Genomic DNA, 19061 nt, shown 5'->3' on the forward strand with positions numbered 1-19061 from the left:
TAATTTACTAACCTAATTTGATTTTGCCCGTTTTTGCTGCAGGTCGAACTCCGCAAAAATTGCGGCAACGGAATCGTGGAAGACGACGAGGAGTGCGACTGCGGCAGTGCCCTCGACTGCGACAAGACGGATCCGTGCTGCGACGGAATCACCTGCAAGCTGAAAAAGGAATCCCAGTGCGCCACTGGACCATGCTGTGATAAATGTATTCTAAAGGCCCCGGGGGTGATCTGTCGGGACGCGTACAACGAGTGCGATCTGCCGGAGTACTGCAACGGGGAGTCCGGCCGCTGCCCGTCGGATGTGCACAAAAAGAATGGCAACCCGTGCGGGATGAACGCGACCGGCTTCTCCACCGGTGAGTAGCGATTGTTTTGGTAGAATTTGAACTGTCATTATCATCATCAACATCTTTCTCGTAAAACCAGAGTTTATTATCAGCCAATAGTAATATCCATTCCATTCGAGTCCTCCCCCTTCATAGTACAATTGTGTTACACCTGGCACAGACAGCCAGACGTCATGTAAAGGCCTTGTAAAATGTGACATCTATCTTCGTGTTCTTCTACTCTATTTCCGACCACATTTCTCGTATTTGTTCCGTTGGTTCTGAGCTGCTGTCAGCTCACGTACTCAGTGGTTCTTGAGGTCGTTCCAACGACGTCGTGTCTGATTGTTCCCAATTAGCGTGTAGCATTTCCTTCGTATCTCGCCGGAGCGAAGTGAGAACGAAAATGACGAGCCACTCAATGTCACGAGAGTGGAAAACAAAAAGCGGAAGCGGAAAATGGAACCATGGAAGTAAACGGGAAAATCACCTTGACATCTGTCAACCGGATGCACTTGCTAGTCGGGGCTGCATTTTGCAGTTACCAATTAACTGCGCCAACTTCAGGGCTTTGTTCTGCATCCGCTTCCGGTCCGCAGCGAGAAGCTACAAAGCTAAAATTGCTACAACTGATGAACGTTGTTTACAGCCACTCGTTTCCTAGTTGCGGTGGTAACTCATTTACACAACCCGACTCGTTATTAACGTCAGCAGCAGCAGCGTTCCTGAAACGGAACTGTTCGTTCGCTGGCGCTGAGTTTCGCCCCGAACCCTCTCAACTGAATAGAATTAAATGCTTTTCAGCGTAAACAAAATGAATGAATCTCTTTTATCCCACCTTTTTTGTGTGCAACCCACGCACACTTCCTCATCCTCACTTGCTCGCACCAGCGAAACCCCCTTTTGTTCAAAAGAAATCATATTTAATTAGTATAAAATACTTCACCGGATTATGATGGAGAGCATGAATTGGCACAACGCTGTTTCTGGTTCCTCTGGCTGCGAACCAACTGCGAGGCCCACGTTTCCTGGGCTACACAAAAGTGGTTTGGGAAGCGCGGGCAAACCATTCCGACTTTGCTCAAGGTGAAAGGAACCTCTGGTAAGGTGAATCTCATCTGCGCCTTAATCATTTAAGTAGCGTAGCAATTAGCGGAAGGGAAGAAGTTCTCGGCAGAAAACATTTTCGAGTGGCACTGAATCATTTTCAAAGAAGCTTCAAAGGATTCACGAAACGGCAAACAGTTGCAATTACATCCCGCTGGTAGTTGCCGCGAAGTTGACTGACAAACTAGCTTTAAAAAATTTGGAGATAGGTACTGAAGCTTTCTAAAAATGTTGAATGTTATTTTACGTGCGAATAATAATACAATTTCAGACTGATGAGAGATCGTTTACTTTCCAAACAGACTATGATGCACTCCAGTTTAGCACAAATGTTGTATTAGTTCAAAAGTATAAGGTCCTAGGAAATATATCAATGAATGTATTTACCCAATTACCCAATTTCACAAAATAACTTAAGGATTATGAGGCCAACGCTGCATATGTGATTCATAAGTGTCGGTGGCTCATAGTGGTGTTTAGATTTAGACATTTTGTAATAAATAAATAATGAATAAATTTCACGTGTTTTATCCTATATATGAAACAACGTTTTTCCCATGTACGTATAACTCTTCGTCACAGATTTGATCAAATTTGAGTCGTCTATATGTCGTTTAGTTTGTCTTCACCCAAATTAGAATGATAGAATTTGAAGCATATTCGATATGAATAGAGAAATTCAAAAAAAAAGGGGGTACGGATATGTATGTTTTGAAGTGAAAATCATTAATAAGATAAATTGTACAGATCTAAACGATAACATACAAACTCTTTTAGAATATATTTGTTATTTTCACCAACCAAAATATTGTTTTGAAATAATTTATATGATAGAACAACGTTTGCCGGGTCAGCTTGTTTATTTATATCTCAAATAATCATAATGGTTCATTCCTAATAGTAATTGTGAGAGGGGTCCTGATTAACAACTCCGCTACCAGATGGTATCCCTACTTAAACGAGTTCCGGGCTTTTTAATTCTTGATATCCTAGTGGCCACACATTATTGCTTAAATTGGATAGGTTAATTCATCGAGGTGCTTTGAGTACCAAATCGCTTATACAAAAAGTCGAAGGATCTGTGCCTAATGGCAAAGACGGAAGCTTGATATAGGACTGTGATTGTGTTCCCAACAATATTTTAAAAATAGGTGCCCTGGAACAGACGTACAACATATAGGGGAAGGTGGCCCTGGTCCGACCCCATAAATTGCAACGGTCATTCATCACATAAAATTGTCGTTTTTGGAAACTTCGGCCTTGAAATGAATACTATAACTCTTAAACTATTTTTTCTACTGGTTGGTGTGGTTTATGAGCGCTAAAAAAGGGTAAAATAGGAAGTTTCATTTTTCGACACCTTCAAAAATAGGTGATCCTAAGCCGACCTCTCCAAGGTTCTGAACCGGCCATGTACTTTTTGAAGAGAAGCTATTCTCAATTGAATGGAAATGACATACATTCACAATTATTGAGGTAATGGACGGAAATAACTGACGAGCGGAAAACGAATATAATCTTATTTTGACTTCCGGTTTGCTGATAATGGCTCTGAATGTCCAACGATGATGGATACCCCCAAAGATGTGAGTATTGGGTGAAAAGACTATAACAGCGGAAGTCTAATATCGTATTCCGATGCCATTTTGCAAACCCAGATGGTGGTTTCCGGTTCATCGAAAAAGACATTAATGGACCGGAAAGTATTGAAGCGAATTGGCTGTAGTAAAGAACACATGTACAAACGGTTACGGAAACGGAACCGGAAACACGGAAGCAAATGCAACGACAACGCTCAACGTTCAACGATCACCGTTCATCGGTCAACACGCAAACACAAACGCCCACATATAGCTAAAACAAAGAGTAAAGGGTGTGTCACATCAAATTGCATCACGGAAAAAACGCTGTAGAAATTTAATTTTTAGGAATTATATCTTCAGCCTTCGCCTATAATCAGATAGGAGTGTATAGAACACGTCGGCCATGCTTCACTGTCAATTTTTCGTAAATTTGGAAAAATGTCGTCGAACGAAGAATTAACGTCGTGAATTAATCCTGTGCACTCATTTCCAGAATCCGGAGTTGTCACATCGGGACATCGGTAAGATGCTGGGAATCGTCCAATCCACGGTCAGCAGAGTACTAAAACGATACTTCGAGAACCTAACCATCGACCGGAAGGTGAAGAACGGCAAAAATGGATGATCCGCCCGTGAAAAAGATCACAAGCGCGTAGCTAAGCAGTTTAGACGTGATCCGAGAAGTTCGGTCCGGGATGTCGCCAATAAGCTGAATTTGTCAAGTTCATTCGTCCAGCGGACCAAGCAGCGGGAGGGCCTGCGTACATACAAGGTTCAGAAGACTCCTAACCGCGACGAAAGGCAAAACATGGTGGGGAAGACGCGAGCCCGGAAGCTGTACACCGAAATGCTGACGAAGCCGCATTGCCTGGTAATGGACGATGAAACCTACGTCAAAGCGGACTTTCGTCAGCTGCCGGGCCTGTTGTTCTTCTCCGCAGAGGACAAATTCAGCGTTCCGGAGGAGATTCGCAAGCAGAAACTATCCAAGTTTGCCAAAAAGTACATGGTGTGGCAAGCGATCTGCTGTTGCGGAAAGCGGAGCGCTCCCTTCGTGATGACCGGCACGGTAAACGGGCAGGTTTACCTTAAGGAGTGCCTACAGAAGCGCTTACTACCACTATTGAAGCAGCACGAGGGCCCGACCATCTTCTGGCCGGATCTCGCTTCGTGCCACTTTTCAAAGGACGTGTTGGAGTGGTACGAAGCCAATGGGGTCACCTTCGTGCCAAAGGAAATGAACCCGCCCAACGCGCCGGAGCTTCGCCCAATAGAGAAATATTGGGCGATTATGAAGCAGGCCCTCCGGAAGAACCCAAAAGTTGTCAAATCGGAGGCGGACTTCAAGAGAAAATGGATTTCTGTTCAAAAAAAACTACAACCTGACGTTGTACAGAACCTTATGGACGAGGTAAAGAGGAAGGTGCGAGCAAACGGGCTTGGGCTCGAAGTATGAATAAAAAGAAAATGCCAAAAGTTGTTTGATAGTTTTTATTTTACTGTCTAAAATTTTCAAAAGGATCGGTCTACTGGGCGAATTTCTACAGCGTTTTTTCTGTGATGCAATTTGATGTGACACACCCTTTATTCATTACACAGTGTCATAAGAAAAACTCGCTGAAAATAGCGTTTTCCCAGTAAACTAAATGTAAACACAAGCTACAAGCTTCCGTTGAAAAGTAGTAGCCTTCCTTCCTTGTTTGTATGAAAGAGGTTTTAAACTTTGCAGTTCACTCGCCTTTACCGAAGCAGCGAACTTGCGATTCACGTTCGCATTCAATCTTACGCTTGCACTTGTTTTGACGTAGGACTTCGTCTTTCATTTCTATACCGGGGTGTTAATTCAATGTTTCGAAAACGAAAGCGTTACGCCAAAGACCGAGATTTTGAGCGTTAATAGCTCCTAAACAACTGAACGAAATGGAATGATAAACACTTCATTCGAAAGATAAAATGTCTACGCGTTATACACTTGTTACTTTTTGATCCAAAAAATTGTTTCAATAGCCTTAAAATTGCTTTCAAAACAGGCTATTGAGCGCCGCTCGGAAATTCACTCAGTTATAATTGAACAGCGATGTTGTCGCTGTTGTGGTGAAGCTAACTTAGTTCATCATGAAAGCGCTGATGAACGGTGTCACCAAGAGCCTGTTTGTGCACACTAGGCCGGAAGGGAATCAATCAGGAGGAGAGTGATCCCACTGAAACGGTGACCAAGAAAGTACCAGAATCGAAAATTGGTTCCGCTTGAGACATCGGAGCAGCCGCCACACACACATACACGCGCGCAACTCTTTTCGTTTGGTGGTTATTGAGCATCGAGAAGAATCCGGAAAGATGTCATCGTTGCCGAGAAATAATCTGCCAGTTCCCCTTGGAATTGAAAAATACATTCAAGCGAAAGAGTTTATTTTAATGCTTTCTATCCATATAATACTGCGACCAAATACATTTTGTTTTGTGATTTTTCAATCAAGTACAATCAGCAGGAAAGCTTATGAAGATCATTCTTCCCCATCAGCAGAATATTTTCGTATACAATATTGGATGCATAAAACCTTGTGCCTCCAACCTAACGCTCTCGTTTTCGAAGTCCTCTAAATATTCATTTATTCATTCATTCAGAATGAATTCAGATTCAACTTCAAACAAATGATCACTAAATCAATGATAGTCCTATGTCAGCCTTGCGGTTATACCACAGATATAACCCACTTCCTGTTTTTTTCACAGCACGTCTCACACCCACTGGCAATCGTCCGTTTTACCCCACCGATACAATTATTTCAATAATTTTAATGTTCTACTCAAAAATGAATTTACTTTTCCGTACATACCTAACATTGCTTTTCTGTTAATTTACAACCGACAATAACAATCAGCAAATTGAATTTTGAAATTAAACCGCTTAAAATGCTTAAGTAGCCGCAAGAATTGCGTCCACATGCGGAATCATAATAATTAAAATTAAATATCATAGGATAACATCAATGTTCTGGAAAAAAGGTAACGAAGATGGTAGAGTTTCGTGCGACATAGCATGCGCTGCCATAACTATTTCTCAAATAGTGACGTCGGTCGTTGTGTTTATCTTTGATTGCCCTCCGCATCCATGTGAAAATGCTATTTTTAAGAAGTAATTTATCAATTAAAAACGTACATTTTTGTAGAGCTCCCGCTAAATATGAAGCTAATGGGATAGCGTGATGTGAATATTTGTGAAATCACGTCGAAAAAGACGGATAAAAGTGATATTTCCATGTGCCATTTTCACTCTCCCGCGTTCATAGAAACAAACGAAGTTTCATTATTTTAACATTATGAAGTGTATTTTTCGAGGGCTCTTAGTTTCGGTGTGTATGTTGTGAGAGAAGAATCGCCAATTAATCAGAATTTCGCAAGAAATGTTACTGATTTCATGAACTAAGCAAACGATTGCTCTCTGAATCTCTATACCACATAGATAATCGAAATAAGCCATGATACAATTGTCATCTGTTAAAAAACAAATAGTTGAATGATTTCATGAAAATTTTGGCTCAAAATATCACGCAAACGTGATAACTTTCAACATTGTTTTGTTTCTTACATATACATTCCATATTGAATGCAAATAATTACGACACGATATTTTGCTTACCAATACAGATATACTTCGCCTACTGCCTCTATATGTTTGGGATAACATGTAGAAGGCGTTCGTATTAACAGAAATTTGAATTTCATACATGTTACTATACCAATCCTGTCCATATTACCCCCACTGTCCGCCTTACCCAAGCCTCCCCTACATGTTGTCCTTCTTCAAATGAATGTGGGTTTTTTGACGTAGAACTACGTCTTTCATTAAGGGTGCCAAATCAGAGAACAGGTCACGTAAAAACGTAAATAATAATGAAATAAAGTTAACGTTAATAACTCACGGATTTAGACGGTTTATATACCAAACGAATCGGAAATTCCCTGAGATTTGTTTTTTACACTGAATATTACAATCATCTGGTGTGTAAATGGTTTAAATTGATGAAAACTAGAAGCATTTCCATTTTCCGATACATTTGTTCTGCTCAATTGGGAGCTTTCCTGCCCATGCCGTCAATAACGAGCAACTTATCTATGGTCAACGAAGGGGACGGAGACGAATAAATCACTAGATTTAAAGTCTCTGTAAATAAAGAAAAAGAAGAAGACGAACGAAGGGGAATATCTGCCTAGACCATAAATATTGGATCTCGCTGAGGCAAGCTTTCAGTATCGTTCTAGATACGAAGCAATGAATATCGCTTGTTCTTCATTGCTTCGCGTCATATAATATATATAAATATAAATATAAATAGGATAGGCTTTTTTTTACGAATTCATTTCTTTCGGACGATGCAGTCCGGGTTTTTTTGGAGAGAGATTTACTTCTTACGAAACCATCGACTTTGGCTTCATAATGGGATTGTCTCAAAAATTTAAATATTGAAAAAACGCAACTAAAATTAATTTTGATATTTGTATTATTACACTTAGTCATTTTTCAACTGCTTGGGAGTTTGAGGGTTGTCTTCAAAAATACAACCTTTTCCGTAGCCCCCTCGAAAAAGGCCCAGCAGTGCTAAATTCTAGCGGACTCTGTTATAAATAACGAATCCTAATCTGGAAAATTTTGCCTTAAAGCCTTCTAACCGTTTTTGGCGAATCATAATTTGCATCATTGCATCCATAGATTGAAACTTAACGTGTCACAATGACACTCAGGTTTGACAACAGTCAGAATTCAGAATACTTGTATCTAAAGGACTAAAAGGATAATCCTGTATTATTCGACAAGCCAATATAATCCTAAATCCTAAATTCTCTCCATGCACTGGAGTACAGGTGGGTTCAATTAAATCTAAATCTTTTGAGAAGTTGGGCATGCATCATTGCTCGAGGGATCAATCCATTGATAGTGGCTGGAAACCTGGTCAGATTCACACAAACATATTCATATATTCCCTGAAGCAGGAAAAGACTCTGTTTGCGACAATCTGTGGTATGAAGGGTGAAACTTTCATTGAAATGGTTAGACTTAGATCCAACAAGCAGACGACGATATGGAGATAAACAATTTATTGTTATTTCCCCTCTTTTTCCTCCACCCCACCCAACAGGTTACTGCTTCAACGGGGTTTGCCCCACGACGGCGGCCCAGTGCGAGCGGATCTGGGGCTACAGCGGTACAGGCGCCGACCGTGTCTGCTACGAGCAGTTCAACTCGAAGGGTTCAATCAACGGACACTGCGGGAAGGACATGAACGGCAACTACATCAAGTGCGAACCGGAGTGAGTATTATCCTGCTGACAGTAATGTAAACAACAGTATACCTACAGAACAGGCAGTCAATCTTGTAACTAGTTCTTGTGTAACAGCAAAAACTGCAATGTCAACAAGCGGTTCGGTTCTTCATTGCTCGGGGCAATGAGAGACAGTGAGACATGGGAGGAGAAAGACAAAGTGATCCTGCTGAGTTCTCTTAGGCATCATTAATAACAGTGATGATGAATTTCCGGTAGCAAGACGCTGCACTCGACGGGCGGCAGAGAGGACGCCTTGAAGACGCAGAAATCTTATGTAGGTCTGTCGTGATGCAAGAAATTTCTTATCTGAATCCCTTCGAGTCAGAAGTGCAAAACACGCAATCAACCCCTTCTTCCCCTGTCCCTCTAGGACTCCGAACATCTACGATGTCCCATCCATTCCTATCCTGGCATTGTGTCTCTGCAAATTAATCATTGCAGTAGCTGACTCGAGAGCGAACAACACGTCTTGAGCACACGAAGTCACACAGACACACACACATGATTCCCACATGTGCACAAAATGTCGCAATCTTGTCCCCTGTAGGAATTGCTTCCGCTTCCCGACGCAATAGCAACACTCGTTGTACAACAAGCACAACAGCAATAGCGGAATGTTCATTATTCATCATGAAATTAATAATAACCATTGTTACTAATAATGATACTACTATTAGTCAGCATGTATCGCCTCCGTGAGGGCATAGCGCGCTTAGCTACTTAGTGCTACAATTTGCGGCGGCCATTTCCTCCACACAGGGAACGGGAAATGTGACAAATTCGATGCCATCGGCGAAACGTAATGTTGACTTTCCACTTGTCTTTCGGCACTGTATGGCACGGAACAGCCGGAATTGACACAAAAGTGCACTTAACGACTCCGTCTAACGTTTCACTTTTCTACCGGGGTCTGGGGGCTGTCGCAAACGGTCGTTTCTGTTTTACCTTCACCACACCGGTGTTTACACCGTGGACTGACGAAAAATCTATCCACCAACGGAGTCCCATCAAAGACCATCGCATCGCGCGGACGGTTGTAATCAACACTGCGGATGAATTACAGAGCAGCATTCAATGAAACGTTCGCTATCACTGACTGACCGGTAGTACGAGCCATTCGTTATCAGCCGCCTACGGATTACGGTGTCTCTCTCCACCTCTCTCTCTCTCACTGTCTAGCTCTGTTGAACTCCAGTTAATTCGCCACAAGGGACACCCTGAAGTTGGCATGTGTTGGGATCAAAACCACTGAATGCGACGAACCGCCAGCGGAACCAAAACTGTTTGCCCTAGCAAGAGCAATTTCTCCGGTTCACTAATCACGGATTCGTATTTCCTCTTCCATCTCTCCCTCAAACTTCTCAAAAACAGGAACATACAATGTGGCTCCCTGCAATGCAAAGACGGCGACCGGACGCCCGTGGAGGACTGCAGTGACCATCTTTACTCTAGGGCAATTATTTCAATTAAGGGCATCGAGTACGAGTGCAAGTGAGTATATTGAATGGTTGACGAGTTCGCCCCACCATGGCGCGGTCAATTCGGCGGAAATGATGCATTGATTATTGAATGTGTGTGTTTGCGCGTTCCGTTCACTCTGTTCACAGGTCTATAACCGGCTCGGTGACGAACTCGGTCACGCCACCGTTCGGCCTGGTGCGTGACGGGACACCGTGCGGCGATAATCTGATCTGCGTCAACCAGACCTGCGTCAGCATTTTCCCGTACATCGACCAGACCAAGTGTCCCAGCAATCACAACAATCTCGAGTGCTCCGGGAACGGGGTAAGTGCCCAACGGGCAATCGGTATCGACTTATATTTCTCTCGACGAGTCCATTTGAAAAATTCTCCAGGAAACACAAGAAATCGAGATCCGAGAATAATCTAAAAATATGCAAAACTTTCATCGACTATTTTCATTTAATGAAACATTTTAAACGTAAGGGGCTGTCCACATACCACGTGGACAGAAAAAGCACGTTTTTAGACCCTCCCCTCCCCCTCCGTGGACACGCGTGGATATTTGCATACCCCTTCCTCGATTGTCCACGTGGACATTTTCCCTTGTTTTATTGAATTAATTGAAGAACTAACGAAATTGCACATGAATTAAATTTTATTTCCATTTATGTTTATTTTATTTCAAATTTTACTAGCTGTAGTCTGCCTGCAACGTTTTTCTGTGCACAGAGTGGCAACACAAAGCATATGTTTCAAATGAGTTTAATTGTGATATACTTTTTTTTTCCAATTCATTTATTTGTAAGGCTTAATCGCATAAGCTTTGCGGAGCCGCTAATTCAAGGTTTGTTTATACAAAGTTTCAACTAATTGCTATGTTTAGTAGGATTCGACCGAATACTCGCGGTTTACTCGAGGTTAAAAGGGCAACATTTTTTGTGGGACGGGTCAGGTTAGGGATATGGATATGAGGTATCATCTAGCATCTGGTGTTCGGCTATCTGTCGAGGGTGGGCGACGGTGAGATGGGGGGACAAGACATACAAACTAATAACGAAAAAGAAAAACACAAAAGCATTATTGTGAAATACTTATAATACTTTGTTTTTCTATTATCTGCGAAGATATAAGCTACCTGGTTTTCCAACACGGAAACGCGCAATATATAAAGGGTGTGTCACATCAAATTGCATCACGGAAAAAACGCTGTAGAAATTCGCCCAGTAGACCGATCCTTTTGAAAATTTTAGACAGTAAAATAAAAACTATTAAACAACTTTTGGCATTTTCTTTTTATTCATACTTCGAGCCCAAGCCCGTATGCTCGCACCTTCCTCTTTATCCCGTCCATAAGGTTCTGTACAACGTCAGGTTGTAGTTTTTTTTGAACAGAAATCCATTTTCTCTTGAAGTCCGCCTCCGATTTGACAACTTTTGGGTTCTTCCGGAGGGCCTGCTTCATAATCGCCCAATATTTCTCTATTGGGCGAAGCTCCGGCGCGTTTTTTTTTATCCCATTTATTTATTTAAGGCTCATTAGCATTTTAGCTGTAACAGAGCCGAATTTTAATCGTGTACATGTCACATGGTTATCATATCTATAATTAGCACATTACACAGTTGCCATTCGCCAGTATTCCTTCTATACCATTACATATGGTACATTCACACAGTAGCCATTTAGGCGTAAGGGTATTCTTTCTGTTCTTCCATTATCCAGTTGGACCACCGGACAGCGGAGACAAATGTTTGATCATTGTTGAGTTATTTATAGAACAGTAGCCCGATGTGTCTGGCAGAGCAGAGCAGTTGTATGGATGAATCGATCTTATTTCGACCGTGGATCGATCTCCATCGCTGATGATTGTTGCGTGGATGTAGCTATTCTGTAACAACACAAAGATGGTCAATGAGGGCCCTGAGTTTTGAACTCACGATCGATCAAAGCTCCGGCGCGTTGGGCGAGTTCATTTCCTTTGGCACGAAGGTGACCCCGTTGGCTTCGTACCACTCCAACACGTCCTTTGAATAGTGGCACGAAGCGAGATCCGGCCAGAAGATGGTCAGGCCCTCGTGCTGCTTCAATAGTGGTAGTAAGCGCTTCTGTAGGCACTCCTTAAAGCAAACCTGCCCGTTTACCGTGCCGGTCATCACGAAGGGGGCGCTCCGCTTTCCGCAAGAGCAGATCGCTTGCCACACCATGTACTTTTTGGCAAACTTGGATAGTTTCTGCTTGCGAATCTCCTCCAGAACGCTGAATTTGTCCTCTGCGGAGAAGAACAACAGGCCCGGCAACTGACGAAAGTCCGCTTTGACGTAGGTTTCGTCGTCCATTACCAGGCAATGCGGCTTCGTCAGCATTTCGGTGTACAGCTTCCGGGCTCGCGTCTTCCCCACCATGTTTTGCCTTTTGTCGCGGTTAGGAGCCTTCTGAACCTTGTATGTACGCAGGCCCTCCCGCTGCTTGGTCCGCTGGACGAATGAACTTGACAAATTCAGCTTATTGGCGACATCCCGGACCGAACTTCTCGGATCACGTCTAAACTGCTTAACTACGCGCTTGTGATCTTTTTCACTGACGGAGCATCCATTTTTGCCGTTCTTCACCTTCCGGTCGATGGTTAGGTTCTCGAAGTATCGTTTTATTACTCTGCTGACCGTGGATTGGACGATTCCCAGCATCTAACCGATGTCCCGATGTGACAAATCCGGATACTCGAAATGAGTGCGCAGGATTTATTCACGACGCTCTTTTTCGTTCGACGACATTTTTCCAAATTTACGAAAAATTTACAGTGAAGCATGGCCAACGTGATCTTTACACTCTTATCTGATTATAAGCGAAAGCTGAAGATATAATTCCTAAAACTTCCTAAATTGATGCAATTTGATGTGACACACCCTTTAGTTGAACAATCCGCATCCGAATATAAACCACGTAATTCCAATGGATCTTGAGCAACGTCATTGAATAAAAATATATGGATTTAAAATCATCATCAGATACAATTTTAGTTCACGATTTTTCGAACACTTGCAAGGAGATGTGTTGCTACCACATTAAATACATATTCAATACTAAAAATTTAATTTACACAGCTTTATTTCAGAAGTGTGCTTATTTCATCTGGAAGTCTTAAAGCTCCCTGAGCAACAACTATCCTTGAAGTGGATTGTATATTGTATCATAATATGAGTTTCATCAGTGTCGAACTTTTCGAGTTTTTGAAGCGCACAAAAACGAACAGAACAATTTTATGTGCACAAATTATTTTTTATCAATTTAAAAAAAATTAAAAAAATAAAAGATAAAGTAGGAAGCATGCTATACAAACAATGATGACATGAGGATAAAAAATACAGCATTTTCAAGCTACGAATTTCTAATTTAGGGATCGTATCGTACGTACTTATTTTTAGTTTCATGTCTATATGCGTTGTCGACAAAAGACATTGCTAGAAAAGATAAATCGGTTTTGGATTGCTTTCAAAGTTTTTATAGATTTTTAAAATATAATCCCAATAACAATCCAATTAACCTGATTATTTCGCTTCCATTTGATGTATAGAAAGTTTCAGTAGAACTATTTTCTACAGTGGTATTCTCTATCGAATGGAAAATTATCCTTTAATTTTGGATTAAGAATATTTCATGAAATAATGAATGCACAGCAAATCGATGGTCAAAACTGCCCACTGCAAACTGCCCACTGCAAACTGCCCACTATTCTATACAAAGTCCAATTGTTTTGATGAATGCATTATTTTACAACAGAATTACATGTTTCAAATATCACTCATATTTTCCGATGACGCATTTTGCTCCTCTATTTTTTCGTCGAGTGTAGTTCTTTTTCTACTCCGGAATACGATTGGTCACATGAAATGTCAGTTCATTTACATACTCGTTTCATTTTTAATCGTCAGCACAATACGAAACCTTTTACGCCATAATTCGAGGAATTTTCAGAGGATACTAATAGCATATTAAAAGTATTATCAATATATATTTTTTCCTATTTTTCAACTTCTTATTGATCATTCGTTTCCGTCCCATCCATATCGAAAGAAACGATCTCATTCGTGGAATCTAAACAAATGAAGCGTTCAAGTTTGCCCCAAAACATGCGGTCCTTAATGTGTTAATACATAGATATTGTTGTTTGAATGAAAAATTTCCCCTTCGAAAGGCAGAAATATTGTAGTTTACGTATGGTCATTTTTGAAAATATGAATACATTCACAGCGATATGAAAAAAATGAAAAACGCCTTTGTTAATCCAAAATAATGAACTGTACAAACTGTCTCCACCATCCGTTACTTTATTTACAGGATTGCACCAACACAAACAAGTGCTTTTGCAAGTTCGGCTGGACCGGACCGGACTGCTCGATACAAGCTCATATCACAACGACGTACGCGTCGCCAGTAACGTCCACCACCCCGGAAGTACTCTCCGGGGTAATGGAAAAGAAAACTACTCGCTACGGTAAGTGGGCCACGTGTTCCAAGCTAGTTTTTTTCTTGTATTTGTATGATCCACAAATTCCCTCACCATATCACCACTACAAGTATACACACGAACCATACTCTACTATCGATCTGTCGCAATCTCTTGCAATCTCTGTATATTTCCACATTCTCTGTATAGCTATCTCATTCGTTTCAATATCATAACTTGTTTCCGCTTTCTAAAAGTATGTTTTGCGTCATCCATTGAATTCTGTATATGTTTTGTTTTTGTTTCACTTTGTCTTTTCTACATAACCTATCGAACAGACCCTTCGTGCTGTTTAAAAAGATGAAAAAAAATATGAAATAACATACAATCGACCATCACTATCTATCGATTTTTCACTCGCTCTCACCCTTTTTAACAAAAACTAATATTGAAGATTACGCTCTTTTTAAAATCAATACTTTTTCTAGCTTTTCTCATCATTAAATAATTTTATTTAACAAATATAAAAAACGAAAATGAAATTCACAACGGTGACACTTCAAGCTGTCATCGAAGCGGTACAAAAACTCTACGAAATTATGACAATGGTAATCGCTTCCTATCCAAAATTTTCCAAAATCGATTGTAGTTTGTAGAATCAAAATAAACCTCCAACCCCCAAATCATTAGAAAAAAATCGTCACAAGTGCCGCAATCATCCCAAAACTCGACGAATAGATAAATGAATGGAAAACAGCAAGCACCCTGTATCTCCGACTTGACGCTATCGCAACACACGTTCCACGATCTACTTGGTCTTATTCGTAGGATATCTCTCTCTCAATTGCATCTCACCCAAATCATCTAGAACAAATCCTTTTTCGGTAGTAACAAGCAGAACACCCCAAACCAACTTTTCGATTGTCAACTGTCGGCTTTAATCCATCATCCAGGTCACTTCAAAATAAAGACGAAAACGCCGTTCAATGTTTGTCACTTTCTTTTCTTTCTCTCTTTCTCTTTCTCTCTGTCTCTCTCTTTATCAGTATATTTAATTTCTCAGTTCGTGTAAAATATGATTTTCTCACATGCTTTTCGTTGGGTTTCTTTTTCCTCGATCAAAAACTTGCTCCCAATCCATAATCAGTGTCCTTCCCTTCCAAACCTTAATTGTGCGTGATCGGTGTGATTAATTGACAAAAACAAAAAGATATTCAAATTTGTCTTTTTTACCTCCCCCCTTACCCGCAATCGGCACATCGGCTGGGCCGCTTGCTGCCTGTTTGTTTGCTTTCCATCTCTTTTCCGGCCTCCCCAACTCACAACCATCCAACGATCAAAATTGATTCGCCGAAATCCAACCACCAATCATGCTCCAACACGTGCCGCGCGCCAAACGCCAATCGAACGAACCAAACAAAAACCAAAAAAAAAACCGTTAATGTTTGACACACGCAATTATTCAACCGAAAATCCAAAAACCAAAAAGACCACGCCCAAGGTAAAGTGAGCACATTAGCTATGGTAATCATGTTAGTGGTAATCGTCAAGTGTGTCTTCCTTTGTTTCGCACTAATGGCCGTCTGTTACAGGTACGCAAAAACAAGCTGCTCTAGCGAAGAAAAAACAAATTGTGTACAAACAGAAAACTTTGTGTCTAATTGTGTTTCATCGTGTTGTATATTTTTCTCGCGTTCCGTTTCCTCTCGTTTTTGTGTGTAAATTTGATTTTCGTGTAAATGGTTCGGGAAAGCCCGACAAGGGGGACGGGTGTCACGGTTTAGGACGACATTGACAACCAGACACGGGAATGATGACGGCTGTCAAGTATGGTGATTGTCAGTTGGACGTTTAGCGCTGACAAGTTTATGTTGGGTTTCATTTAAGAACTAGCTCATCTCAGTGGCATTTTTTGTAGAGAAATTTGTGTTGTTGTAATGATGATAGGAAACTTTATTACAAACCAAATCGATGCTCTTTTAACGTGGCAGCAGCCTGTATTGATTAATCAACGGAAACACATTCGGTTTTGTAATGTAAACACATTGGCGTAAAAAATCTAATGACAATATTCGAAGAATGTCGGGTTGATTCCTGAATACTTTCCCCATCTTTCCCATTGTTCGAAAAATCGAGCAGTAACTTTGATAATTTTTCATGGCTTTAGGAAGCAACCATATGATAATGTTTTGGCATCATATGATAACTCAGTTTATTCCCTACCATACATCATCAATTTCATTAAAATTTTTATAACTCTGTTGAGCAATAAATTACTTACTTATTGTAATCAAAGTAATACTTCTAGTATTATATTGATAAAAGAACTCATATTGTGATGTAGGAAAAAACCATTCGATTGAATCTCCTACATAAAAGAAAAATGCGGGTTTTTGACCAATTTTCGGTTTCTATATTTTTCGTCATTCTCTTGAAAATGGAAGTTTGGGAAAAAAATCTTCAACATTGGGATTGCTTTAACGCCAGTGATCAAAATGGTCAATGGCTGTGTAAAAAAAAGAATGTTTACAGCTCAGTACGATATGGGTTAACTATTTTTCTTTATAATGAAAATGACTTTTTATCGAGCGATTAGAATTTGCTACATGGGGTTAAGCCAGATTTACAATCATTCACATTGAGCGCGATTTTTTTGTTCTTCAATATCGATTTTTATTCGCCAACCAATCAGAGCAAAACACGAAATCATCCATGACAGTGCGAAAAAAGTTCTATCTCTCCAAGCTTTGGCTGCGAGAATCGCGTTTGTTCCACCAATCTAGTACGACCTTGTCCTAACAAATAATAAACTATCATTGGCAGTATGATCAGAGTGATGCAGATTTGACAGACAGATTATGACCGATTATCGCGCGATATCGCGCACCATTGTAAAGAGCTGCACTGAAAAATATCGCGATTAAAAGCCTGCATTGTAAAGGAAGGATTACCATTCATTTACATTCAACTGGCAGCTCGCATACACTCAGGTTTAAAGTTACAAAAGTGCATACATAATAAATCCCCCTGTCGATGTGCGTTGACTAAATGTTCTCAATATTTCCCCTTCGCTGTTTGACAATATCAAATATGCGCCCGTTAAGATATCCAACGACCTCAAAATGCTCGTGCGAGCAGGCAAGCATTTCAATTGGCCGATTTTCAGTACCTCATAAGCCATATTGGATGAAGGAAAGGGCCAGATTCTGCCGTACATTAATTTGAAACATCGGAGGCGTTTGATAAGTTGGGTTTATAGAGGGATCTGGAACCAGATGACGGTTATAGAGGGAAGAGAAATTCGTTTCGTTTTAATCCGGCATATTTTGGGGTTCAAAGCAACCTTGCGGATAGTGATAAATTCCGATCGCCTGAGGCATTTGCTGCTTGTTGCTTTATATGTATTTCCGCAGTTGACACACTTGGAATCAGCTGCTACCGTCAACTCACGAGGGCTCATCGTATTCGCTGGAACTGGTCTCGAAATTTCCGAGAGGTATCATGGCGAGTCATCTTATAAAGTTGCATCGATTTGAAACCTCTCTCCTTCAGTTTAACTAACGAAGATTCGTTATTCATATCGGGAAGACCACTCGAGACTACCTTGAGTAGTATTCTATTTTCGGTAGTCAGAGTATTTCCTTCACATTTTTCTTTCTTGTAGAGGTTTTACGACGAGATCATCAGCTTGTACCCCTCCGTGCAGAGGTGCATCGTAAAATCAGCCCTTTTGCAACGTAAAACTCGATGGTTTTGCGGAGATCGGCGAGAGAACCTCGGTTCCCTCGGTTTTTCGAGAGCAATTTTTTTCTAAAGCTCGCCCAATGCTGTCTCCAATACGTCAAAGCGGATGCATATCAACTTTTTTTTGCTTATCAGCCACGTCATGTTCTGGATCCGATCTGGAACTCAGGGATACTATCACGAACATAATTTCAGGTTTTTCCCATGACGGTATTGGAAGAAGTCTCTAATGCCAACATATACACAGACTAACCAAGAGACTCGAGAGTATCTAACGAGTGAGTCATAAGTAACAGGAGTAAATGAAAACAGGGTTGGTAAAAAAAATTAAATTCCATTCTTTACTGCATTTTCACTGCAAGTCCATGCAATGTGCGTTCGAGTTCTGAAACAATTAGACATATAGTGGCCCCTCATCTTCAATCTTCCTCAAGATTCCGGAACCCTCGCCATTATGATTTGGACCGCACATCCGATGATAAGGGACTTGAGTTGAGCTGTTGAGCTGTGATGGCTTCCGCTCCGTCGGCCCAATATTTTTTTGTTGTTGTTGGCCATTGGCCCTCCAGTGCAGAACCGAGCGATCATCTTATAAATCGTGGATATCTTATGACCCTCCGTCAGAAAGTGCCTCACCACCTTCGATTTCGAATGCTGTCGAAGAAAGAGAAAACACTGTGCCGCAACCTTCATCGTAAACAGACGAAAACACACTTAGCACAAACAACGACCACAAAGAGGAAAACAAAGCCACACACAGCTGTTTGTCTCTCTATAGCGCGTGTGGCGGAACACGTGACATGAATTTAGCCCGGTTCCTTATGACTCATCCGTTAAGCAACGACGATTTGCCGCAGCAAACTCACAATGTATTGCGCAGTTTCTTAATTTTTGTTTGTTTGAATGCACAGTGTTGCACAGTGTTCAACCATAATTAACACAGTTTGTATGAAAGAACACGTTATTCGCGCTTAGTTGGAAATCAGCGTCGACTCTACAATGTCTCTCAGAAAAGTTAATATAAATAACATATTATATATTCTAGTGACTAATCGTGTCTTTCCCTCAT

General features: G+C 41.0%; 1 protein-coding gene across 15 annotated transcripts in view; it reads left to right on the forward strand.

The window, feature by feature from the left end:
• The window catches only part of LOC129768776 (disintegrin and metalloproteinase domain-containing protein 11), a 912619-nt gene that overhangs the window by 787052 nt on the left and 106506 nt on the right, over window positions 1-19061 (forward strand). For 14 of the 15 annotated variants that reach the window (XM_055770645.1, XM_055770693.1, XM_055770654.1 and 11 more), the window contains exons 13-17: window positions 43-358; window positions 8157-8328; window positions 9715-9834; window positions 9951-10128; window positions 14140-14296. In XM_055770645.1, coding sequence (XP_055626620.1) covers window positions 43-358; window positions 8157-8328; window positions 9715-9834; window positions 9951-10128; window positions 14140-14296 — 943 coding nt within the window. Of the gene's footprint in view, window positions 1-42; window positions 359-8156; window positions 8329-9714; window positions 9835-9950; window positions 10129-14139; window positions 14297-15737; window positions 15841-19061 lie in introns of all 15 variants that reach the window. The other variant, XM_055770661.1, reaches the window with a different exon arrangement.

This window comes from Toxorhynchites rutilus, chromosome 1 (genome assembly GCF_029784135.1).
Source record: "Toxorhynchites rutilus septentrionalis strain SRP chromosome 1, ASM2978413v1, whole genome shotgun sequence".
In the NCBI taxonomy this organism is placed as follows: domain Eukaryota; kingdom Metazoa; phylum Arthropoda; class Insecta; order Diptera; family Culicidae; genus Toxorhynchites; species Toxorhynchites rutilus.